This window comes from Peromyscus leucopus, chromosome 22, assembly GCF_004664715.2.
Source record: "Peromyscus leucopus breed LL Stock chromosome 22, UCI_PerLeu_2.1, whole genome shotgun sequence".
Taxonomy (NCBI): Eukaryota; Metazoa; Chordata; class Mammalia; order Rodentia; family Cricetidae; genus Peromyscus; species Peromyscus leucopus.
Genome location: NC_051081.1, coordinates 40,493,158 through 40,519,114, shown reverse-complemented (window position 1 = coordinate 40,519,114; position 25,957 = coordinate 40,493,158). Strand labels below are relative to the sequence as shown.

Here is a 25,957-nt window from a genome sequence, read left to right as displayed (position 1 = left end):
TATGCAAGGCCTATCTCTGGCAGAAAGGATGAAACCTTACCCAGTTTCTGTCTTCTCACTGTTTCTACTCTACCATTTTGCATATAGTAGATACTTGATACTCATTTGCTAAACCTAATAGAAGCAACTTGATATGTAAAAGAACACAGGTCTAAGTGTTCGTAAAGGTAGATGGTAGTTTTATCTTCCACCAGTTGGGAATGTTATGTTAGAATTAGCCTCTCTGAGTCTCAGTGATGTTATTTGCATAGTACTCTTTCTGCTGAACCCCAGAAATGACCTTGGGTATCAAAGAGGCTTTGTAATCTTTTCAGTAAATACATGTATCTGATTATGATGATGATCTATAAGAATAAATTAGGTGGTATTTGTTACATTTGAATAACCATTCATTGTTATTCCAATGTATATTCCAAGTGCTTAAATAAATTTCTCTGAAATTTTTCAACAGGAAAGTCTAAATCAGGCTAGGTAAAATGTTCCCATTCCTTTGCACAGTACAAAGATAATGCTTCCCGTTTTCCTCTCTTACCTCTTTAGAAAGAGGTTGTCTGGGATGTGGAAGTCAGGCAATCCCATTTTCTGGAGGTTCAACTCCGAGAGGCCATTGAGGTGATCCTGTAACATCTGGGAGTAAGGGAGACCCCTGGATGCCATCTGAAGCCATGTGTTTGTTGTCTATAAAACAACAGAGAGTTTGAGAGCAAGACATGGGTCTCAGTGGGTCTCCAAGGACAATTAATGTGAGCTGAGAGTTCACATTTGCAGGTCCATTATCAAGCAGGGTGATGCCCTGAGAGTTAAAGGTAAGTTACAGCAAAGTATGGATTTCCAGTGACTGATTTCTCTGTATTTTATTTTTACTCATTCATTTGTGTGTGTGTGTGTGTGTGTGTGTGTGTGTGTGTGTGTGTGTGTGTGTGTGTGTAGGTGTATGTCCATGTGTGCATGTGTGCATGCATTTACAAGTGTGCATATGCAGGCCAAAGGCCAACCTCAGATGTCCTTCCTTCTCTCATACTGTTTGCCTAGCTTGTTGTTTTTAGCCAAGTTCTCTCCCTGGGACCTGGGGCTCATCAATTTGTCTGGCCACTGAGCCCCAGGGATTCTTCTGTGTCTCACTATCTTGTGATGGGATCACAAGTACCTTGCCTGGCTTTATGTGGGTGAAGGGGATCAAACTCAGATCTCCATGCTTGCGCAGCAAACACTTTACTGACTGAGCTATCCTTTCCCTTCTTTACACATTTATATATAAAACTATAACTAACTACATATACATTTATATACACATATATACATACATACACAGACACACATATATATGTATACACACAGATACACGGATACATGCACATACAAATATAGGTTAGATCCCCTAGCCAGTGTACTGAAGCTTCTTTTAACACAGAAAACTCTTTAGCTTAGTGGCATTCATTGGATATTTGTTATATGCTGCTTTGTGTGCCTGGGAAACTAGCCATGCATGCTTTGCTTATACATCTTTGGATATTTCTGCATCTACGTCAGTTGTTGATGCAGTTAGCACCTACAGCCATGTTATTTATTCTGCTGCGTGATCATACTTACAACAATTAATTTGGAACCCATGTGCCGGAAAGTCATGTCTGTCTGAGGGACTCTGTGATCCAGGAGACCATTGGCATACTCATGCAAAGTTCTAGGATAACTGGAAAGATCCACAGGGAAATTGGAGGCTACTTTTTTGGTATCCACGTTGGTTCCCGCGTTCCAGTCAACTTCGATTTTCTCATTGTCTGAAAATGCACAAGGCAATATGGCTGTCAGTGGTGTTAGGTCAGCCCATAGCTTTTACTCTAAGCAGCTACTCTTAAGCACACAGTGCCCTGGAAAGGGCTCACATGACGGGAGGGACACATACCATAACGCCATGCCACTCTCTTGGAGATGGTTGAGCCATACGCTGTAGCAGAGGAGTCCATTTGGAACAGCAGTTTGGTGGGGGACCAGTGGGTGTGGATCTCACTCCTGGCTTCTGCTTGCAAACGTGGTATGGAAATGACACCTTTGATCTTGCCATCTACCCTTCTGTCATAACTATTGAAGAGGAAATCAGGTGGCATCAATGACTTTCGTCTATTCCAGGGAGCTGCCCAGCATTCAATAATTAGAAGTTTCATTTTTGGTGATAAAACCCAGACATGAATAAATCAGGTATCTAACCATACATAGACCAAACTCATTAACTTATAAAGCCAATATTCAGCATGGAGTATGGAGTTTGCAGGGAGGTAGATAAGCTTTATATATATACATATATATATATATATATATATATATACATATATATATATATATACTATTTGCATCTTTCTCTATAGCCTTAGCCAAACAATTAAACCACTCAGAGTTATCATGTCCTTTCCAGTAAATAGGGACAAGGGACTGAGACAATTTTTAATGCACTCAGCATGGTACTTGATAAATAGATAGCAAGTGCTTTTTAAATAATAGAAATGTCCAACTGAACATGTGCAAAGGGTGAACATGTTGAGAACGATATTTGCAGGTAGACTGTAGAATAGAGATGGCTCTGGTTTGGCCAGATGTATAAGGCTTGAAAAAGAAAGCAAAGAGCCATCAAGGCCTCCAGTTCAGCTCAGGTCACTGAAACCTTTCCTTACCTCACATGGCCCACAAGAGCGACCTCAGTGATCTTTTTGTTCTGAATGTCCAGGATGAGTTTGTAAGCGTTTTTGTCCTTAGCGGATTCATCACTGAGTCTGAGGATTGTCCCAAAGTCAACATCAAACCCTGGAATTAGGACTTCGCTGGATAAAGTCCTGCTTCGCCGATTGTACTTGAACACTGCAGTAGCCTCGGACTGCTGTACTCCTGAAAGAGTACACGGGAGAGTTGAGAGATGAGTGCTGTGAGTCTATGCAGAGGACAAAAGAGGCCGAGAAGAAAGCTGCAAACCCCTGACTGCCGTGGGTTTAAATGAGGACACCGGTTAAGATGATTTTCCCCATTGGCCATGCTATTATCCATTCACTTAATTTTTAAGTATTTCCTGATGGTTTATAATGAGCTCGGCACTGTTCTTGGCACTGGGATACCCAGTCCTTGTATGGCTCATCTTTTAGTGGTCAATGGGGTCTGCAGACAGTAAGCAAATCAGTTACCTGTGTCCGATGACAGTAAATGTCATGAAGACGTGGGGGACTGGCTAGGAGGAAAGGAAACAGGGACAAAGGAGGGGCTATTTCTTACATGTTGGCCACAACAATATCTCCCTGTTAAAAGGATATGTGGGCGAGACCACAGTGAGGAGAGGATTGAATCACGCTGAGTTTCATCTGGGGGCGGGGCATGCAGGAAAAGACCTGAGGTGGGGGATGCTCAGATGTTCAAGGAACGCAAGCTCTAATTCTTCCAAATACAACAATTATATGATGACTTCTCATATCATCCCATCACTTACCGTTCTTTCTTGCCTCACTACCTTACAAACTGTCTCCACAGACACTTATCACATTGTGGACTCATCTGTGCTGTTTTCTCTCCACACTATTGCTCTAATAGCCTGAAAACTTACTCAGATCCAAACACCTCCACCTCTTTCCTGGACTACAGAAATCACTTGCATACTAGACTCTCAGTTCTGTCTCTTTCCCACCTTTTCTCAGTCTGTTCCAACCTCAGAGTATTTGCACAGGCTACCCCCTTAGCCTGCAACCTCTTTCCCCTGGGGCTTATCTCCTCTCTATCCTGTCATATTTCCCTCTTTCTCTTTTTAAAAAGATCTTCAGGCAGCGGTGGTGCACGCCCTTAATCCCAGCATTCAGTAGGCAGAGGCAGGTGGATCTCTGTGAGTTTGAGGTCTACAGTGTGAGTTCCAGGACAGCCAGCTACAATGGGGAAACCCTGTCTCGAGAATCACAATGAAAACAAGAGACAAATGAACAAAATTTCACTTTACCAGTGAAAGTTTTCGTTACATCTTTGTTTTATTTCAACCATCCTCCTTTCTCCCTGCCTTCTGTACTCTGTTTTTGCAACCCCTCCACCCTGGACTAACATCCTGAATACATGTTGTCTTGATTACTGTAACTCCCATGAAGGTAAAGACTTCATTTCTAGCCTCAGTTTTAAGAAAAGGCCTGACATCTACTAGGAACTCAGGACATATTTGTTAAATGTATCACCATAAAGCTGTCCTCCTTGTGAGTCTTGAACCCAAGACTGAGGCAGAGATGGAACGGCCTCATTGTGGATACCCACCTTCTGCTTGAACTAGGAACTTCAGTGTGTCCACCTTGTCCTCTTTTTGGAATTCATAGGTTGCACTGGCCGAATACTGCTCCACCTCTCCTGTGGGCTTCAGCTCCAGCTCATACCTAAAGATGTCATGGCATGTCCAGTACACACTGTTAGCTCTTTTAAAGATAGTAATAAAGTAATAATACACTCCCCCCCTCCCCCCGCAACAATCCAGCCTCATAGACCACAAAAATGCATGAATGGTTTTAATCTCTCTCTCTCTCTCTCTCTCTCTCTCTCTGTTTTTTTTTTTTTTTTTGAGATAGGGTTTCTCTGTGTAGCTTTTTCCTGGAACTCACTCTGTAGCCCAGGCTGGCCTCAAACTCACAGAGATCTGCCTGGCTCTGCCTCCCAAGTGCTGGGATTAACGGCGAGTGCCACCCCTGCCCGGCTATCATCTTTCTTTAGCTAGTGATAGTCCTTAATGTTCTACATAATCTCTCCAAAAGCCCCAGGCAAGGGAAGTTTCCAGGATGTCTGGGACTTTTGGATGAGTTGAAAAGTTGACTTGTGCCTTTCATGCTGAGAACAAGCCGTGAGAATGGGGGGTAGGGGATGAAGATGAGCCCCACAGCATGGTGAGGGCTCTGAGCACACTGGTCAGCTTCACAAAGCTTGTATCCGTGGGTCTGGAGACTCAGAAAAGGAATTGACAGACAGGAATATGTTGTGATCACCTCATCCAGTGCATGAAGAGCATGGGGGGGGGGCACCCAAAATGTTGACCAGAGGACTACCGTTTTAAGTTCCCAGTTGGCACTGAGTATCTCTCACCTTGTGTCCCCTGTCAGGGGGTAGTAGGAAGCAGACTCTGTGGTGCTGGCATTGGAGTAAGCCCCCGTGGTACAGTAGTTCATACCAGTGAAGAAAGGTTTGCAAGTTGACCAGGACTGCCTGTTCTCGACCAGAGGAGGGATCATCTCTGTTTTGGTGGTGGAGACCAAGTGCAGTGTGTTGCTGGCGAAGAAGGAACAAGGTGGAGTTATCTTTGTGTCATGAACTGAAATGCCTATTGTTGGGCATCACCATGCACATGCCCCCACCTCCACCATCCTCTATCCCTCTCTTCTGTTCACACCCACCGCACATTATTTAGTCTACCGAGAAACAAATATGAGTATAAAGAGCATCAGTAACATGATTGTAAGGACCCTTATGTTTCAGATGTCACACTAGCTTCTCTGCATGACCTCCCATCCTTCCACTGCAGGCCCAGGATTCCCATTTTACAGTGGGAAAAAAGAGAAGCTTGGAGAGAAGGTTATCATTGAGGTTGGGTGTAGGGACTCTGTGTTTTTTTTGCATGCAAGGTTTCTACATTCTGAGTCCTTTCTACTAGCACTAAAAGGCTCACATTTTGCTGTCTGTGCACCTAATAATGTGACCCCCATCTGCATATCTCTTTATTTCCTTCTTAGCCCATTTTTTTTTTCTCCTTTATAATCGAGGGTTTTCTTCCCTTGCAGTATTCTCGCCAAACACTTTACACTGACTCCCCCTTCTTATGCTCCTGAAAATGCTTCCTTTGGTACCGCCAGTCCCTCCCTTGCCCCTTAATCAATTGTGTTTGTGTGTGTGTGTGTGTGTGTGTGTGTGTGTGTGTGGTTTATCTTTTGTGCCCCTCAGAAGTGTTTTGTAGAGATGCTCGCTCATATCCACATGAAGATATCAGAGTCTAACCTCTGAGAACTTTGAAACACTTTAGAGATGTACTTCAAAAAGGAGAAAATAGGACTAATTCTACCCAAGCTCTGGTTTTTCTTTGGAATATGTGCTTTCTTCGGGATCCCCACCCCCTACTTTGAGTGGTGTCTTAAGCCAAGCTTTGCTCATGTGTCAGTAGCTCTGATGCCAGTAGCACTCTGTCTAGGGGCTGTCTATTTTGCTATACCCCCTTACCACGGTTTGCTACCCATTCCCCCTCTCCATCACATGCTTATGTCATCTGTGCTCTGGCCCGTGTTGCTCCTGTCTTGCCCTACCCTGACTGCTGTTTAGTTTTGCTTCTACATGCTAATCTCTTTACTGGACTCCTAGGTCCATTTGATGACTAGGTACCTTAAATTTGTTGTTCCCTAGGACACCAAAAGCAGCCATTCAACATCTCACTCCAAGCTGCAGCTTTCGCTCTCTGTTTCCTATTTCAATGAAGGCCATGCCACTTCCCTTTCTTCCTTCTTTTGCCTCCATAACCAGGCAACTTGCACTCATTTTTTTCTACTTCATTATCATCGCTAGAGCTTCTTCACTCCACCTTACCCTAAATGTTCCTTCAATACAAGCCACTGCCTTCGCTCACACCTAACCGAGCTCCAGCCACATGTCTCTTCTCCCAGTTTGCTCCCCAGAGTTGGAGGACTTCCTCTAGAACACCAGCTCATCTTATTCATACCCCCTTTCCTAGTTCCTGTGGCTTCAGAAGGGGCCTTAGGAGGCTAGCCATGGTCCAAGATGGACTGCTCTTTTCTACCACAGTGCCCTCAGGCTCCCTGTGCGACTTTACTAATTCAGCTCATTTTAGTGTTTCCAATCATTTTTTCTATCCTTCAGGACATCATATGTACTTTCCTCATTGCAGGGACACACACTCCTTTCTTTTTGCTTATGAACTCTGACACAGGCTTTCTAACAGATCAAAAATGGGTTCTTTTTTTTTATTTTTTTATTTTTTTAGTTTTTTCGAGACAGGGTTTCTCTGTGTAGCTTTGCGCCTTTCCTGGAACTCACTTGGTAGCCCAGGCTGGCCTCGAACTCACAGAGATCCGCCTGCCTCTGCCTCCCAAGTGCTGGGATTAAAGGCGTGCACCACCACTGCCCAGCCCAAAAATGGGTTCTTTAGAAAGCATTCCAACTCCCAAAGTCTTCATGATCTATGATTCTACAGTATCCCACTCCTCTGACATAGCCCTGGTTTCATTATTGCCGTTTCCTTAACAGTGTGCCTTCCCTGCACAGTTAAAATCTGGAAGACAAGGGTCCTCATGTATCTCCTTCAACAAGTTTGATACAAACCAGGCAATCAAATGCTATTTCTGAGCAAGCAAACAAATGTGTTGAGGATACCATTGAAACTGGAACTCTTACTGTGAGACTGGATCCCATAATCATGTGATTAGGAGTGTGGTGCATGTTTCATCCACAGAGTCAGATCCCACAAACTAGTGTGACATTTGGTGTTTTTCCTGGGGGAGAATGTTTATTTCCCAAGTAGGATGTCTCTGGTACTACTGTTTCTCCATTCTTAGAGTGAATGAGAAATTACACAGAACCCCACAGCCAAATAACTCCTGACGAACCATCAGATGTTAAGTGTGGACAGAGAGAGGCATAGGGAACTTTAGTAAAATATGCAAAGTAGAAGTAAAGGCAACTCTCTCCCATTTCACTGGGAGTTACCCCAGTTAGTTATATAGCCCGGCTAAGTCCTGCAGATACATACTCAATTCTCTCTCTCAAACAGGCCAGGTAGACCTTGGTGATAGAATTACCTGCCACTGAACAGCTTGATTGGCCTCTTTGGAGCAGGAATGACGACCTTCAGCTGTCCGGCCTTCAGGGCCACTCGAGCCTCCAGGCCTGACTCATGGAAGAAGTTAGTGTTCATCTGGACGCCACTCTTAGCAAAGTCTGGGATGATGGTGCCCATATTTGTCACAAACTCCACGGACACAGAAGGCTTTGCCACCAGCTCTGCCTGAATCTGGAAGTCAGAAGATGACCTATTGAGTTTCAGCCAGCACCTCAGAACCCTGGCAGACAGCTCAACTTCTCTTTCTGAACTCTGGCAAATGCCTCTGCTAATTCATGCCACAGGGACCATCACCGTGATCTGAGGAAGAAAAGCTGAAGCATCCACTTTCCCCAGAGCCAGTGTGCTATTTCCCAGGACTAGGAAGAGCCTGGACTAACATTACTTTAAGCACCACTGGATACAAAGATAACCAGGGTCTTCATTCATTGAGAGAACAGCTGGGCTCTCTTTTCGTTATTGCATCTCAAGTGGAGATGGTGAGAGATAACACATGCTGGTAAAATCCTAAAATCTCCCATAAAAATTAGCAAGAAGATTGCAATCATAATGCACTTTGCCTTAAGTTGGAGCAGGTCTTAAACATGCATGCAAAAATCCCACCCGGAAGGAAAAGAAACAGTCATTGATTTGATTGCGATCAATTCGGAGTCTTACGTTGGCTAATTCCATTCTCACTCCAGCCTTGATCCCAGGGGTGATGACTCCAGAGGAGGACACTTGCAGCTGTAACCCCACTCCAGTAGGGAGCTCAAAGGCATTGTCCATGAAGATGTAGTGAAGAAACAAGTCATTCTTTGACCCATCCCTGATGGCCTGTGCAATCTGCAAAACCAACAAGGGACAGCAATGTAAAATCATCTGGCTGTGTTAAATGTGATCTCCTAAATGTCACACACAATGCCTCTTTATTCAGAGAGAGGAGCTAGTACGTTTTGACTAGCTAGGTGGACTGATGAATGGAAGTTCATGGTTACCGGCATCAATACATTGGGGTATAAGCAGTTTCTCCGGCTTGAATGTCATGTCATTTTAAACTGCTGATTTAGAGGTCCCTAGCTGAACCTCACAGCTTTATGAACTTTAAGTATGGTGTATGACATTATTCTGCTCTTGTGAAAATCTGAATGCAAATGAGACTTTACCGGAAGTGTACTATATTATGGTAAAGTAAACTTTTTGAAAGTAAGTGGCTACTGAGGAAACGTCTGCATTAATATATATTGATTCTTGCTTTATTTTATACAACATTTCATAAAAGAAGTTAAGACTTGTGTTCCTTTTGTTTCTTCCTTCCACAGTGCAAGGGATGGAACCTGGGTTTTGCAGTGCTGGGTGACCTCTGCGTCACTGAGTTACAACCCCAGCCCTTGAGACCTCTGTTCATTTTAAATTTTTTTCCAGAGCTGAGGACTGAACCCAGGGCCTTGCGCTTGCTAGGCAAGTGCTCTACCACTGAGCTAAATCCTCAACCCCTGGACCTCTGTTCTCGAAGCCCACATGATTATTTATCTAATCATAAGGAACATATTTGTATATTTTCTCCTTTTATGATAAACTTATATAAATATAACACAAATGTGAATAGTGGGCTACAGTTTTCTAAAAACTTTTATAATTGTTGTATCCTTTCAGTGTTTGAAAGAGCTGTCAGCATAGGTCGAGGAAGGTATACTTAGAATTGTTTTCCAGAAGGTCAAACTAATATTCTTGAAAGATATAACTGTTATGAACGGCTTTATTTCCAAATGCTATCACTTTTTTTTAGCTACCAAGAATAATCCTTTAAATAGAGTTTGTGTGCATGTGGTGTGTGTGTGTGTGTGTGTGTGTGTGTGTGTGTGTGTACATGTATTCATATGTATGCAGATGCACTTAACTGTGCATGCATGTGTAGAGGCTAGAAATTAATGCTGGGTGTTTCTCTTTATCATTTTCTGTTCTTTGACAGGATCTCTCACTGAAGTTGTTCTTGTATTGTACAGGCTTCACCAATGAGCTCCCTGGATCTGCGTGTCTTTTTGTTTGTTTTTTTGAGACAGGGTTTCTCTGCGAAGTTTTGGTACCTGTCCTGGATCTCACTCTGTAGACCAGGCTGGCCTTGAACTCACAGAGATCTGCCTGGCTCTGCCTCCCGAGTGCTGGGATTAAAGGTGTGTGCCACCACTGCCTGGTGATCTGTTTGTCTTTGACCTCAGCACTTGGGTCATTGTGGGCATGGCTGTGCCTGGCTTTTACATGAATGTCAGAGATCAATCTCAGGTCTTCATGCTTGCACAGCAACTACTTTACCCGCTGAGCTACTTCCCTGGGCTCTTTATCTTTTAAGACGGTGTGTATATGTGTGTATGCATGTTAACATGTATGTATGTATGTGTGTGTAGACCACATCAAGCTCAGATGTCATTCCTCAGGATATTGTTCACCTTGTTTATGAGACAGGGTCTCTCAGTGTTACCCAGAGCCCCCTGATTTGGCTAGGCTAGTCTGCCAGCAAATCCTCTATATCTGCCCATATCTGCCTCTCCATTGCTGGGATTACTAGGATGTGCCACCGCACTCTGTTTCCTTATGTGGTTTCTGGGGTCTAAATCTAGAGCAGTCTTCAGGTCAGGTCAAACTTTGCTGACTGAACCACTTTTCTCGGCCCTCCAGAATCTTCTTAACTAAAATTCAAGGCAAACTTGTATTTCGAAGGATGTACAAAACATTTTCTCAGGTTTGTGAGGCTGGGGGGCGGGGGTGGGGGGGTGGGTGGGTGGGTGGGGGGAGGACCAGGCTAGTCAATGAGTGCTCAGACCGGGCCTGGGTCACTTACCATCTGGGGAATCCCCTGCAATGTTTGTGCACCATTCAGAAACAGCCTTCCCAGGACTTGGAGGTCTTGGAGCTTGACAAAACCAAGTTCTTCTTCTAAGATGCGGAGGTAAGCTCTGGCTTCAGGGATTTCTTTAGATTTCAAATCTTTGATCAGCTTGTCCACCATGGGCATGATTCCATTCACCATGTCCTAGGATTTTAGTAGCAAAATATCTAGTGAGATAGTAGCTTTGCCCAACACTTACAGATTTCTCAGGCTAGTCTCTCTGTGCAGCTGTGATGTGCTCAAACTCAAGCCCTTTCTGAAAATGTGATAAGGATATAGGGCAGCTGCTGGAATCAGGCCCCACCTTTGGGTGAAGGAGAATTTTTCTCAACAGAGATGAAAAACCAGAAGCTCTTGCCAGAGATAGGAGTTTTCTTAAAGCAGTGCTTAACTTGACGGAAACTTAGAGGAACTCCTGTTCTCCAGGCTCCCTAGGGCTCCTCAAGATTAGGATGCTCTCTGTTTCCCTCCCTTGCTTAGCCCTCTTTCCCTTTACTAGGAACGAGTGCCGGGGATTTCTTGAGAAAAGGTGGCTACTATTATGTAAATCAGATGGAAGTTTGGAAAACACATGCCTACAGATCCATTATTAGAGAAAAAACTCCATAGACTCACATAAGAAAAGACCCAGAATGGATCAGCTTCTGGTGGAGATCAGAAATCAGAAGTTGAGCATGAGACTATCAGTTAACACCTGAAAGCAAGCTATGGCCCTACTTCTAAACCTGGAATGTGATCCATGCCCCCTTGGAGTCTTGTTAAAATCAGTAAGTCTTGGGTGAGCCCAAGAACCATCATTTCTAGCAAATTCTTTTATGGTGCCAATCACAAGACTACACTCTGAGTACAAACAAGTAGAGGAAGAAGACGGTCCAGCATATACAAGCTAGCTTCTGCTCCTTCAAGTAGGGGCTCACTGCCAGCTTCCAGGTGGAATTTGTTCTCATTAGCCAGTGCGCTGATGTGAGTGACAGCCAAGGAAAAGTTGTTGATAATGACAAAAATATTAACTTAAAACTTATAATCGTGTCTGCTTATTGAACCTTCAGTAATAATGTCAGAATCTGTGTGCCTTATTTCATTTAGCCGTTAAGTGACAGTGTGAGATATGGATTGTTGTTAGTACCCCTTTGGTCTAGGAATAGATCAGTTACATGTAATATCAAGCAGCTTCCCCAAGGGTTCACAGCTTGGAGACAGCTAGGTGTGAATCCAAACTTGTGTCTGAGGCAGCACACTCTTAATCATTTCACTGGAGTACCTCTAGTTGATCTTGTTCCTACTAAACTTCCAAGAGGCCCTTACCTGTAGAGGATACTGGCCCATAATCTCACAAAGGAGTCTAATATATGGCCATAGCGATCATTTTGGATAGGTAGAACTTTCATGTCTTCTAGGCATAGAGATGTTTGGCAGTGAGACCCAAAGCTTCCCTTAAAAAAAAAAAAAGACACCTAAAAAAAACCCACATACCTGTTCATGCTTGTCATCTCTGGTATAGCCAAAGTGGTCCACTAAGACCTTGGAGACACGATCAGGAACTTGTCCATTGACCCAATACAAAGCCTTGTTGACACTGTCTGGGAAGAATCCTTGCTTACCAAAAAGAGCTTCCAGTGTCGGCTCAAAGCCCTTTCCTTCTAAACCAATCTGAGAAAGAAAACCAGGCAAAATATGCCATGAGGCTTCTGGTTGTAAGCAGAACATGTTTTTTCCCCCACTTATGCTCATATAATTAAGCAAGCAGCAGATGAACATGACAGACACACTTCAAGGAAGTTGCTTATTTAAATCTCATTAGAATCCTGAACAATAGCACTCCTCTGGCTTTTCCTAGAAGACACCGTTAAGGATTAGAGAGAGTAAATAATTAAACTAAGGATTCAGAGCTGGAAGTAGATTCAGGGTTTGATGGGAGAGAATCATGTATTTAACTCAATGGAGAACCCATGCATTTTCTAGGGTTTGGGGTCCAGGGACTTTCCTGAGACACCTTTGATTTCATTTAATCTAAAGAGTCATGCTTCAGATGACCCCTAGTGGAGCTAGATGGTGTTGTACCGAATGGGCAAACTACATTGAGATCCTTCAGTCTCACCACATACCTCAAAGAGATCAGTTGAAGTAAGTCCAAAGATCGTGAGGGTTGTTTTCAGCATGCTTTCTTTGGGAAGATAACTGCTTGGATCAAATATAAGATTCCCTTCCATTTTGGCTGAGACTGGGTCAAATGATGGGAGAGAAACAGATTTGGAAATTTGATAGTTCCGGGAATATTTTCTGAAGTCCATGATTGTTGGAAGTTGAGAGTGCTCCAGAGCATTTTTGATCAAATTCTTCAGACTAAATGAAAAGGAAGAAGATACTTTGAGTCAAAATCCTATGTTACTTGTTTTTTTTTTTTTTTTGGTCTCCTTATATCCTACAAATTTATGAATTTCTAATCACAACTAAGATATGTAGATTTATATTGTCCCAAGACTTTGGCTTAGGGTCTGTGCACATTCACTTTAAGTAATCCTGAGGACAGGCAATGACACAGTCAGGGATTGGTGTCCCAGCCCAGGGTTCTCAGTGGCTGATGGGTGAAAATTACTCTTACTTACTCTTGGACATACAGTTCTTCCGAGTTCAAGATGTTGGCAATGTGAGACGCCACGAAGTTCTTCACCTGTTCACTCTGTTCCCATTGGAGAAGTTGGATAATTCTGCTCATATCTGATGAAGAAGGGCCCTTCATCAGCAAAAGATAGGCGGCCAGTCTGTTCTCCACAGGAATGGCACTATCCGCAAATGTATCAAAAAGGATCCTTTGGGCCTGCGGGCAAAAGAGGAGACAGAGATAGCTATCTTTTGGTCAAGACCCAGTGAGTGCCTGGCTGATGCTGGTGTTTAGGAGAAAGTCTAGTTGGTGTCTAAAATGGCTACCAATGCTGATACCTAATCTTCTTTTCAGTGTTCAAGGCAACAGCTCAGGGAATGGCGCCCAGAAGACTTGTATAGAATCAGTGCTGGGCTCAATGGCGTGAAAGCACCCAAGTGTTGACCAACTCATGACGTGCCTATAGACCTGCCACTTAGTGAAGATAAAATTGTCTTGATGTCGATTATTTTGATGTAAAGATATAGATGGGGTTTGGATAAGGTGGTTTCTAATGTTCTGGAGCTTTTGTCACCTGAGGTAGGACCCAATTCACTATCTGGTTTGATGAGCTTGGGTAGTACCAATGATGAATGGTACCAATGATGAATTGACAATGATGGTCAATTTCGTAGTAGAATGGCGTGTAGAAACAAAAAAAAAGTCTGTGTTCTGTCTTGTGGATTAGCTACAGAGTGGTGTGTCTTTCATGTCCACATAGTACTAGGATGTCAATGGGCTTATTGAAACTGACATTTAGATGGCAGTATGGGACAGCCTGGGTGGAGACACAGCTAACTGATCACTTTCATACTATGTGAACCTTTCTGGTCAGCATCAGCTTTCCCTTTCAGAACCCCACAGCATGCTTTACCTCATCTCCCAGTTCCATCTTCCTCAAGGCCTGGATAGCAGCTTTCTGAATCAGTGGTGATGGTTTTTTACTTCTCACACAATTCAGGACTGAGGACTTGAGTGCTGGCATGACCTGTTCCATGGTTCTGCCTGTATTTCCAATGACCTTCATTGAAGAGAAGAAACAAGAACTCATCACAGTGCAGAAGTAAGGGATGTCCAGGATGAGCAATTTTGAAAAAACAATGTATATAATGCAAAAGACTAAATGAATACCCTCAGAATCAAGTAGGTGTGGTCTTCATCCCACATGCACTCGTTGTCAATCTTTTTCAACAGGTAATTGGCAATATCTTGTAGATCAGTGCTACTTGAATGGTCCACTGTGTAATAGCTACCAAGTAAAAGAACAGAGATTGCAAATTAGCAAGCATAGTTAAGCTTCTCCTAAAATGCAAACTTGTGTTTGCTTGTTTTGGTGTTTCCTTTGCTCCCAGGAGGAGGGATGTAGCTTGGAGCAAGGCAAGGTCAAGACTCACTTGTTAACCACGTGGCTCAATGCATACAGGGTGGCTCGGCTCTGCTGCTCCCTGGCAGTGTTAAAGATCTCCTGCAGCCTCTGTGTGGAAGGATTTGGCATCAGAGCCACCAGGTAGGTAGCGATGTCAATCAGGAGAGGGTGAGCCTTCTCAGTTTTCAGCCACCGGAGGATGTGAGTGTAGCACTGAGGTTGTCCACACTGAACCAGGGCTTGCAGAGTGATGGGGCTGAGGAGAGATATTCAGAGAGAGAGAGAGAGAGAGAGAGAGAGAGAGAGAGAGAGAGAGAGAGAGAGAGAGAGAGTTACACAGAGGACCTTCATGTCAAATCCAATATCCTCAGCACCTGGCATGTCTTCTGCCAGGAGAGTACTTGCATCCTTTATTCACTACCCAGAGCTAATAACCATCTTTCACACTAGAGCTCAGAGCCCAGTAATGACGACTTCCTCCATGATGTCTCCCCTAAGGATACCGCCATTGCAGAGACATCATGGAGGGAAGCTGAAGGACTCTCAGACCTGAAGCCAATATGAATGGCTGTCACTGTCCTTTTGTTGGGACATAGACCGTGCTTCCTATGACCTTCTCAGCACTTAGAGCAAGTGCTATTTGTATAGCAAGTGGAGAAATTGTACTATTTTGTTTGCCTGAGTTCTCTTTCTACTAGCCTGAAAGCTTCAAGGGAGGTTCCTGAATTTTTCTCTCTAGCTTTTCATAGTGCTTGCAATAGAATGAGGAGTTAGAAGATACCCATAAAATGTGAGAGCCACTCAGTACCCTTCTGTGTTAGCACACATGTATGCCTTCAATGGTGAGTGTGTCTTGCCTACAGAACTCTAAGCGCCTTAGATGATGGTTCTCCTTTTAGTAGGTATTATCTGATTAACTGGTTAAATGAGTTGACAATTACGTAGTTCCCAAGATGCCTGGGCTAAAGGTTCTGCAGCTTCCGCAGGCAGGCCATTGGAGAGTTTGATTTGTAACCATTAAAGACCTACCTGGACACCCCAATCAGCTGTGGCAAGAGGGATGTGATTGCTTCATCCCCGAGGCCTCTCAGCTCAGTCACCAGTTTATTGAAGAGATTTGCTCTCTGAGCATTCTGCTCCGAGACAGACAGTCTTTCCAGTTCTTGAAGGGTATTCAAAATAGCATCAGCTTGCTTTGGGGGTGGTGTGGACTTGGTGCTCTCAAAGGCCAGACCCACCTGCTTGGTACCTGGAAGAAAAGAAGCGTCAAGGGAGTTTTACTTCTGTTCGTAGCTCAACATCTTTGTTGAATCTGAACTGGAAATGGTGTAGGTATCAGTAAGAGGGGGGAAAAAAAGACAATGATTATTTTCTCAACTCTTATTAGACATCAGACTCTGAGCTGGATGTTTCTACTCATACATCACAGCCTTCCTGAGGTGGGGGGGGGGATATTCTACAACTTAAAGAGAGGAGAAGGAAAAATGAGGTGAGTAACTTTATTTGATAATTCTTTAACAATTTGTTTTCTTTATTAACGTGTATTTCTGAGTGGATATGTGTGTCCAGGTGCAGCTACCTGCAAAAGGCAAAAGAAGCTGTCAGATCCCTTGGAGTTACGAGTTTCAGGAAGTTGTGAGCCACCCAGTGGGGATACTAGGAACTGAACTCAGGTCCTTTGGAAGAGCAGCAGCATGTGCTCTTAACTGCTGAGCCACCTCCCCAGCCCCACTACTTTGAGAATTCTTGCCCTAGAACTCTCTAGATCAGTGAGATTCAACCTGGGGTTGAACCCAAGCTTTTGTGAAACTGGTCTCAGACTGTCCTGTGCTTCACAGAACGGCAAGGAGGCACTTCGTCTGCCATGGTAACACTGAGGTTAGACTCAGTGGTCCCCACTCATCAGTTCTTCCACTTGGGCCTCTTCGCAGCATACGAAGAGGGGAGACTCTCCTGCAGCCCCATCAGCTCATGGAAATGAGCTACAGTGTTGACTTTGATTAGAATTGGGCACTCATTCTGTAAAACTACCCCAAAAAGCCTCACTAGGTGTCATTTCCCTCTATGGGATGGACATGTAAGCATATGGCTCCACCCTATGAACTCACAGGCTCTGCCCCCAAGCAAACAATAAAACAATGAACAAATCCAAGTGTTCACCGATAAGCACACAAAGCATTGTTGGCCTGGGATTAGACTAGAATTCTCTAAAGTTCTTTTTAACCCTAAAGATCAAGAGCACCAAGTCCACATCACCCCCAAAGCAATTCCTTAGATTTACAACCTGGCCTGACCCTGAAGTTCCTTTCTGGCTGGCTCCACACCATCTGGCGTGGCTCTGAGTCTTATAGGTGTATGAAGTTGTCAGTACTCCCAGTGTTATCACATTCAGCCTAGTCTTCCCATTTCTTACCCAGAAAATACCAGACCGTTGTGGATATTGTCTCCCTTCCCTTTGTCCCACAACCTCTTGACACCCTGAAATGCTTTCTTGATACCTATGGTCCTGTGACCAGAACACCAGAGTCCACATCACCCATTGGTCTGCAGACATTGAACAGGGACCTACTAAGAGCTCAGCCGTAAATGGCACCCTATGGGCAGATTGCCTGGTACCCAGGAGATGTAAAGTCTTACCTTCATTGAAGAAGCGACTGTTGATCTTAGGTGTGTCTTCAAGACTCAGTGTCTGTGTAACATGTGTCATGATCCCATATTTATTCCTGGTAATACAGAAATACATTATATCGTGGATTACCAGTCATCAAAAAAAATTCTATTCTCTTCAAGTTGAAAAGTTCATCTATTCTTCTGCCTATCTTTCAAAGGATGGTGAAATCCATCCATCTTGATCCTGCAATGGATAGTGCCCACCTCTTCCTGCTCACACTAACTATCCTTTATTTCACTCTAAACCAGTCTGGAAGTCTCAGAGGGTTTGGACTACGGCTGAGCCTTCAAAATCTTTTGTAGCTCTCACAGCACAGACTCAAGGATATAGCAATTACCTAATGAATGTTAGTCGAATGTTGGCTTTTAGCATGGGTTTGGATATATAAGCCTTCATCCTAAATCCTTCACGAAGCTCTTTCTAACTAGGGAATAATGCAACACACAATTCACATCCTTTCTGGTTCTACAAGCTTTTAAGGTCTGAGACCGAGATACCTTTTGTTGGTCTCAAATTGCTCCAATGCTCAACACCTTTTTGGAAAATTCCATGTTAACTTCAAAGCAGGACAGAGATGGACTCTGCCTTGTACCTTCCACAGCCTCCTCTAAGCCCAGCTTAATCTGGAACTGGGCACCCAGGAGGTGTTCAGCTACACCAGCCCGTTAAATGATGAGCTCTAGAAGCAGCAGGTGACCTACTTGTAGGAGAAAGGGAGGAAAAGGTGTTGCTCATTGCAAATGGCTTGAGACACATCCTTCCTCTTGGGGTCCAGGGTGTACTGGCAAGATTGGCTGCTCTTGACCAGAGTTGCCAAGGGGTTGACCTGTGAACAGGATCAGAGGAAAGCATTTTGGTCAGTCCCTGAGATTTCAAGCTGAGTCTTCTGCCATAGGGACATGTCTCTAAGGAAGGAGAGGATAGAAATCTGCAGCGGGAGTCAACTCCGTGAAAGGAAGAGAACTCAACACTTGACATTAGCTAAGGGGACACGAGACAGCACACTCAATGATGGAGACTCTTCTTGTTCCATACCAGTGGAGTGTCCATCAAATATAACATGAGTACCTTGCATCCTACAAGCCCGCCCATGCATATGCACGCCTCACAGCTTCCATTTATACAAGCTTTGAATTTTTCAGGTTTGTTTCACATCTTCCATGACACTGCCCAGTGCAATAGGTGAATGGTGGCTGCTAGATTTTTCCTGGTCTGTCCTAGGGATGCTTCCCTGTACAATTCAGTTTATTATTTTATCAACTATAGTATGTAGTGTCCTTAACTGGCAGATGTGTAAACTCTGTTGTCACATTAGTCTGGAAGTACATTGAAGGGATGCTGTCCATGGTTCGTTTGGTTCCCTCCCTCCCCCCTCCCTCCCTCCCTCCCTCCTTCCCTCCCTCCTTCCCTTCATTCCTCTGTTTTCCTTTCTCCCTCAGTGCTACCCAGAGCAAGGATGAGCACAGAGCAGAGTCTAAGAAAAGATGCCAAGCCAGTACATTGACCTTGTATAAGTCTGGTCCCCATGGTCATCAGACCATCTCTTTCTATCTTCAAGGGCAATGTCCAGGAAGCTTGGTAGGGAGGGCAAGAATTCTTTAATAGCTCATATTGACCAAGACAACCTGTGACTCATGTTCTAGATCGTGTTACAGGGACTGGGCAAACTCAGGTAACATGGGCTATATAGGACCCTGTGTGGCAGCAAAGGAGGCTAGTACTGAGAGGGTGGCTTAGGCAGGACCTGGAGGGCTTAGCTCTAGTTGAGTTCCACTTGGGATGTAAGAATAGAAAGCTGAGACACAATCATGTCACTTCCTGGGCTGAGGGAGATGAGAGAACATAGGCCTTGGAAGTCCTGTAGAGGCCACTCACTTAGGACAACCAGCTCTTCGATGGGAGAAGGGAAGTGACAAGAATGAACTCTCAGGGAGACACAGGTGGACAGATGGCTTGGTGCTGTGACAGAGGGACAGCAGGAAGGACCGGGCTTTAGGGCGGGAGTCCAGAACCCAAAGCCAGTCCAGCATCTTAATGGCAGCCCTTTGGCCTTGGCGGTCCTTCCCATGTCTGGTCCTGGGGTCCCCCTGGTGTCTATCTCGTGGACAAGCCAGGCAGGCTCTCCTCTGAGATCTCCACCAGCTAGAACATTCCAGAAATTTCCAAAGAAGGCTGCTGTGTATGATGCTATGATGGCGTGAGACTCACCAGGCCTTTGATGAGGGCAAGAGGGCTGACGGCCGTGCTGATGGGCTGGAATCCATCACACTGCTGCAGGTTTCTGTCTGTGGAGATTTCTGTTGCCACGGTTCCCTTTCTTGAGTTCACGGTAACCTGGGTTGAGCAGTTTCCATACACAGTATCCTGTGGGAGCCCAAGATATGGTCAGGTACATACAATATGGAAAAACAGCACTGGGTGCTTGAGAGAGGCTGGGAAAGACACCTCGGTTCAGAGGCAGGAGGGATATGGATTGCGGGGGGGGGGGGGGGGGGGTCTTTGTTTCCAGGCAGAGGGTAGCATTGCTGTGCCTGGCCAACTGGTGTTGCAGGGAGCAGACCCAGGGGAGGTGACTCTCAGGGCAGGGCCAGGCAGGATGAGTCTCTCTATTGTCCCAGCAGAGTGGAGTCAAGAGCTTAGAACACAGCGAGGGCTGAAAATGTTCTTGTGCCCAAAGCACATTGAATTCTCTCTGAGGTTGATTTGAAATACAATATATTCTAATCTTTTTGGTGTCTAAAACACACAAGGCTTTCCTGCATTATGATATGAACACAGGAAAAAAAAAAAAAAAAACAAAACCTTAACCAGAGCAAGTGGATTGGTTAAGAGTCTCCAGGAAAAACTTTAAAATTAGACTCAGTATCATCAACCTGCTCAGGATGGTCTATCAATAAGCTCTGGGGACACGGGGAACTGTGATCCCTGGTATTCATATCAATCCATGGTTTCCCATGTAGCCACTATACAGTCCTTCAAGGGACAATGTATTTTATCTAAGGTGAGGATGGGCTCTGACTTGGGAAGAGGGTTTTGGAAGGCCACTGTCGCCAACTTTGAAAATTCTCACCAGGAACAACACTTGCTTGTCCTCTTCGGTCTCAGGAGGAACCAGGAGGGCCGAAATGATGCCCCTCTTGATGTTCAGGATGTGTTTAGGCTCATCATTGTCAGGGTAAAGGACAACTTGTTTCCCTTTAGAAATGGCCAGCTTGAGTTCGAACCTGCCCCAGGGGAAAAAGGAGGTGCATGCTCACAGAAAAGCCTTTCTTCCACTGTGAGCCCATGGAGGGAGCCAGGAGTGTGGGGGACTCCTCAGTTGGTCTTTGAACACATTTTCTTTATACAAAGGCCCATCTTCCTCATACATCTCCCGAATATGTGTCAGTTTCCTCTTCCCCTTTTCTCGTGACTTTTTTTTTTTTTTTTTTTGGCTCGGCTCATCCCTTCCTTCTACGTCCCCCTTGTCTCCCTCCATTCTCACCCTTTTTAATGACCTCTCCCTGGGTCCTTCAACATCACCGCCCTGCTAATATGATTCTATTCAGACTCGCGAGGATGCAAACAGAGATTTTTTTTTTGTCATGTTTTACACAGGTGACATTGCGTTATGCATACTTTCTTCATCTTGATTTTCTCATTTAATTATATCCTGGGCACACCCGAAGAAGTATCTGGTGTAGCTCCACTAGAGTCTTTACTAAAAGCGATACAGCATTTCATTCTTTGGTTACATATGGCTCCTTAAATATTGCCCCATTTAAGGGCATTGACTTCCTCTCTTCCTGGATTTCTTTTTTGGTCACACAAATGATACAGAAATGAATATCCATATATATCTATTTTCACACATGACTGTTTTATTTAGATAGGCCAGAATCCTAGAAATACAAACACTATCAGTTAGACTAGGTATTGGCCTGTGGCTCTCATTTCTACCACTAGTGTATGAGAATATACTTTTCTTTACTGTAGCAATGGGTGCCACCTCAAGTTTTGTAGCTCAATGGACACGGGCGAGAAATCCTCTCCTAATACATCATTTGTATTTAGTGACGACCAGTGAATCTGAGCCTTCTTCGCCGAGAGTTGTCGGACATTTGCAATCTCAGGCCAAGATGGAAGTCCAGGTTAACTTTGGTCTTAGGGACTGCCTTTCTGTTGGGGATTGTTTGGGCTGCCAAGGGCCTGACTGTACCTGCTCTAGTTAAGTCAACGGGAGAAGAGCACCAGGCCCATTTCTCACGATTCTGAACCTCTCAGAACATTCTAGACACGGCAATGCAAGCCTGGCAACTCCTTGTGTTTATAGATGAGAAAGGACCAAGGAATAACTGCCACTTTCTCCCGCCGCCACAGCTCTCCCCTCACATCCCAGTCTTTCATAAAGTAAGGTGTGCTGATGGAAGGCAGGACCCATTTTTCCTGTCTCTCAGAGAAAGGATGAGGTTCTAACATTCAGCAAATCTAAAACAAAGGCAAGGGAAGAGTTTCCCCCGCTACCAAGTTAGCATCCCTCAACTGCCTGTATCCCACACACTTAAGGCTCCCTAAACTAAATGGGCATAAGGCAAGGATGATGTTGAAAATACTTGAGATCGGTACAGCACTGTCACGGTTGTGTGGGGAGAGATGCCAGCTACACATGGCGGCACTGGTCTCCAGTGCACAATGGCTGCCTAGCAGTCATCGGTAGGAGACTGCTAAGGCTCTGCCTGCCCTTTGTCCTGTATTGAACGGATGCCACACCCTCATAAACACACGGGGGTCCACGCCACCTTTATGATCTCCGAGCGGCAAGTGCTGCCTGATCCACCCTGAAGACAGCCCCCCCCCCCCGCCCCACACACCAGGCATCATCCTTGTTCAGTTTTCTAAACAAGATCTTACTTGTTTAAACAAACCACCTCAGCTCTGTAAGTCTCAAAAGTGCTTCAAACGTGAGATCTGTTAGCAGAACAATTTAAATGATAATCAAGGGAACTTATAACTAGAGAAGGGTCAATAATACTTTCCTCTTTTTGATAGATGTGAGGACTTCACAGTAACCTGAGCTATGGTAGACACTGGATATAAATGATAACACTCAGAGGCACGCCTGACGTGAGTTCGCACACTCATATCTCCACACACTCATGCATATGCACATGTATAATGCTCAACTCCTGTAGCATTCACAAAGCTCAGGTACTTTAAAGATATAGACCCAGGCCTTACTTGGACATGGCAGTTGCAAACTCATCCGAGTTCTTGGTTTTCTTCATCAAGGCCTTGCCCTCAGGGTTGAAGCCATAGACCTCTTTCAGGGTACACTGGCTGGTCCTCAGGACAAAACTGCAGAGTTGTGGGACCTCTAGCTCCACCTGAGAATGGAGAGTAGCAACACATTGAGGTTCTCCCTCCAGAATGGGAGACATCCATGCAGCCCAGTCCCCAATCAGGAGACTGAGGGAAAGCTGTTGAGAACATGGCCATGGGGTGTGCCCAGTACCACATGTTCTAAACACACCTCAGGCATCCCCATGCCTAGGCTTATCTTTCGTCTTCCTGAGTTAAGAAGTTTATGTTTGCCCCGATGCACGGGAAGGAGAATATCCTTGTATTGGTTTGAAATCTATGAACTTTGTTTATAAAGAACTTGGGGTGACTGCTTAGAAGGAAAGCAGAGTGGAAAAGAAAACCAGAGAGGTAAGAAAACAAAATGAAACAGTCAAACAGCAAGCAGGAAAAGCAAATGGTTTCCCGGGCATCATTTCCCCAAGCTCTCCCTACAAGTGCCTGCCGAAGGCTTCATACCCGGGCATTGTCAAAACTGGTCCTTGGTTGTTTTCTCGGACTAGTCAAAGAACATTCCAGCACGACAGAGAAGCTCTATGTTTGTGCTGTCTAAAGTGGTTGCATGAGCCACAGGTGGACCGATGCTGGCTAGATGGCAAAAGAGCTAGTGAGAATAAGAACTGAATTTTAAATTCTATCCAACTTAAACGGCCACCTGTGGCTCATGCCCACTGTTTGTCTGTACAGATCAGCACTTATGGCCCAAGAGGGAAAAGGGCAGCTCATCAAAATGGACTTCTCTTCTCCACACAGACCTCAGCAGCAGCCCTTGGATACACGTTATGTGCACAGACAGGAATATAGCAAGTTTTTCAATAAGTACTGTTTCATTTTAACAAGTCAAGTGTTTTAAAATGTTTCTCCATATTATGTTTGGCATTATAAATGCTATGTACCCTGCACTCTCATACGACTACCTTCTTTTGTGTCCTCCCTGGGCCTCTCTCATGGTCAGATCTATAGGCCGATCCTGCTGGCCTCCGAGACCATGACCTCCAATTATACTTTGGAAGCTAATGGGAGAGTAATTTGGCTGGAAAAAAATTTTCTGTGGCAGCCTTCTCATTCGGGTGACTTATTGTAGTTTTGAGGTTCCAGCAGGTGCTGGGAACAGCTAGAAGGTTCTATGAAGGTTTTAGGAAGGGGCCCCCTAGTGGGACAAGGCTAGGTTCCAGCTGCAGGTCTCTCCAGCCCTTGCTCTCTCTGTACCTTGCAGTTGATTTTGGTAGCGCTTCTGGAATCAGCCGTGCCCCGGACGCTGCTGGAACTCTCCGCCTCATAGTTGTACACATACTTTCGCAGGTGCTTGAACCGAGTTGCATCTTCTACAGTGAGGAGAAAATAATCAGTCCCAAAGCTGAAGCAACTCTCTTCAGGTAGCTACCGCTGGGCAGGGACAGGCAGAGGCACAGGTGATCGAGGTGGCGACTGACCTCAAGTTACTTGTGGTTGGCTTAATTTGTCTTTTTAGATTTCACATCGGGACCGTTTTGTGCTGAGTCTGGTGTTTAAATTATTTGGGATTCTTTAGATCCTCTAAAGTACATGGAAGAGAGGGCGCCAAGCGTCGGTTAACGGAGCTACAAAAAAAATCTGTAGGCAGACCCTTTGAAAAATTAAGTTATCGAAGGGAGAGGGCTTAAGCATTTTCTGAGGGTGAAGATGCTATCATGATGCGACTGTGAAGTGCCCGAGACAAAGTTAATTGTTAGGGCTGCCTTGTTGACTTTCAGACACCCCCAAGAAGAAACTTCTGGAAGTTTCTTTCCACTGTGCTTGGCAGGAATTTTGGGATTGATTTGAGAAAAAAAAAAAAAAAAAAAAAAAAAAAAAAAAAAAAAAAACCAACTGGTTAGGAGCCCGGATGTAGTACTGCCAAATGACCACCAGATGGAGGTGCTGCCCCATCAGAGGAGAGGCCAACCCTGGCGCTGTTCAGAGAACTCTGACTATTGCTGCAAGGACTGAGCCTCTGACCCCGGGGGTCAGGTAAATAGGCAGGGGTGGAAGGGTCTGGAGTTATGCACAAAGGTTAAAGTCAGCATTTCCTCATCCCCACATACTCGGAATCAATGATTAGTCAGTGATAAACAGCACAGTAATGTCTCCCCACAGTCTCTACCCAACTCCGGACCAAGCCCTGGAACAGAACAGAAGGGCCATATAGAAAGGGCCAGGGTCCTTCGCCAGAAGAGACTGGGTGCACAGAGACTCAAAACCTCCGCTTCCAGGGCCCTCTCATCTGAGCATGTGGGTACTGTGTGGAAGGAAGGCCCTTAGGAACAGGTGCAGAGGAGGGTGGGTGGAGAGGACAGTCGGGGTACAAGGTGCCCAATGTGTGCCACCGTGAAGAAATGCCTTACTTGGACAGCTCAAGCTGAGGTTTTCCAAGACTTCATCTTCTGTAAGAGAAAAAGGAAATCTTGGCTTTCCCGTGTTTTGCAGAGGATTCCAGGGACTGACAGGAGGGACCCCTCTGAAGCCTTAATTGTTGTTTTAGGGCTATCCAGAGCCTTCTTTCTAATTCTCCCATCCACTGTCCTCACCCGGAGCCTGGAAGAGGCACCTGCTAGCTCTAATTCTCACCACCCTCCTTCCTCTAGGACCCCCTCCCCGCAGCTGCCCTCCCTCTAGCCTGGCCCAAGCTACCTAGCAGTCACCCCGACACCAGTTTCCATTCCCTGGTGTAACGGATGGTTGGAAGCCACAACCCAGGGCTCTGGTCCCCACCCTGGCTTGTAGCCAGCCCTCCACCCTCACTTACGAGCCCAGACGCTGGTGTCCAGGAACAGCAGCAGGAACAGCAGCAGCAGCGGCGGCCGCAGTGCGGGCCTCCGTGGGCCCATGGCCGGTGGATGGGTGGGGTGGCTCCCTGGCTGTGGCCGGGCCACGGCCTCGCCCCGCTGCTGGTTCTGCAGGCTCTTCCGAGGCGGCACCCGGGGCAGGCACCTGGTTCTCCGCAGGCACTGGTGGGAATGCCCGGCCACCTGAAAAGTGCTCCATTTATAGGCGCCCGTGGCTTAGGGAGAATTGCCAAAGGTCCAAAGGGCATGGCCTGGGCCCTGTTTGCTTTTCCACACAAGCTTATATCTGGGTGGCTAAGGCTGAGTCTGATGGGGGGGTCTCGCTGCTGGTTCAGCCACCACCACTTGGCACTTTCCTCAGAGTTGGTCTTTTCCCTGGGGGGTCTCAGGTAGTGGACGGTGGGCTTTCTGTCCTATAAGCCTGCCCTGACTGTCGCC

At 45.3% G+C, this 25,957-nt stretch overlaps 1 protein-coding gene across 1 annotated transcript in view; it reads right to left on the bottom strand.

Moving 5' to 3' along the window:
- Window positions 1-25,679, bottom strand: part of Apob (apolipoprotein B) — a 37,739-nt gene extending 12,060 nt beyond the window's left edge. Inside the window, exons 1-24 of the mRNA XM_028861764.2 lie at window positions 25,480-25,679; window positions 25,079-25,117; window positions 23,925-24,040; window positions 22,596-22,741; window positions 20,449-20,602; window positions 19,587-19,742; window positions 18,080-18,204; window positions 17,345-17,430; window positions 15,737-15,956; window positions 14,736-14,963; window positions 14,473-14,590; window positions 14,216-14,362; window positions 13,307-13,518; window positions 12,806-13,043; window positions 12,174-12,350; window positions 10,653-10,844; window positions 8,492-8,659; window positions 7,794-8,005; window positions 5,080-5,262; window positions 4,267-4,382; window positions 2,667-2,877; window positions 1,904-2,079; window positions 1,591-1,778; window positions 533-678 (exon numbers count right to left, since the gene is read on the bottom strand). Coding sequence (XP_028717597.1) covers window positions 533-678; window positions 1,591-1,778; window positions 1,904-2,079; window positions 2,667-2,877; window positions 4,267-4,382; window positions 5,080-5,262; window positions 7,794-8,005; window positions 8,492-8,659; window positions 10,653-10,844; window positions 12,174-12,350; window positions 12,806-13,043; window positions 13,307-13,518; window positions 14,216-14,362; window positions 14,473-14,590; window positions 14,736-14,963; window positions 15,737-15,956; window positions 17,345-17,430; window positions 18,080-18,204; window positions 19,587-19,742; window positions 20,449-20,602; window positions 22,596-22,741; window positions 23,925-24,040; window positions 25,079-25,117; window positions 25,480-25,561 — 3,836 coding nt within the window. The 5' untranslated portion in view covers window positions 25,562-25,679. The remainder of the gene's footprint in view (window positions 1-532; window positions 679-1,590; window positions 1,779-1,903; window positions 2,080-2,666; window positions 2,878-4,266; window positions 4,383-5,079; window positions 5,263-7,793; window positions 8,006-8,491; window positions 8,660-10,652; window positions 10,845-12,173; window positions 12,351-12,805; window positions 13,044-13,306; window positions 13,519-14,215; window positions 14,363-14,472; window positions 14,591-14,735; window positions 14,964-15,736; window positions 15,957-17,344; window positions 17,431-18,079; window positions 18,205-19,586; window positions 19,743-20,448; window positions 20,603-22,595; window positions 22,742-23,924; window positions 24,041-25,078; window positions 25,118-25,479) is intronic.
- Between the last annotated feature and the right edge of the window lie 278 nt (window positions 25,680-25,957).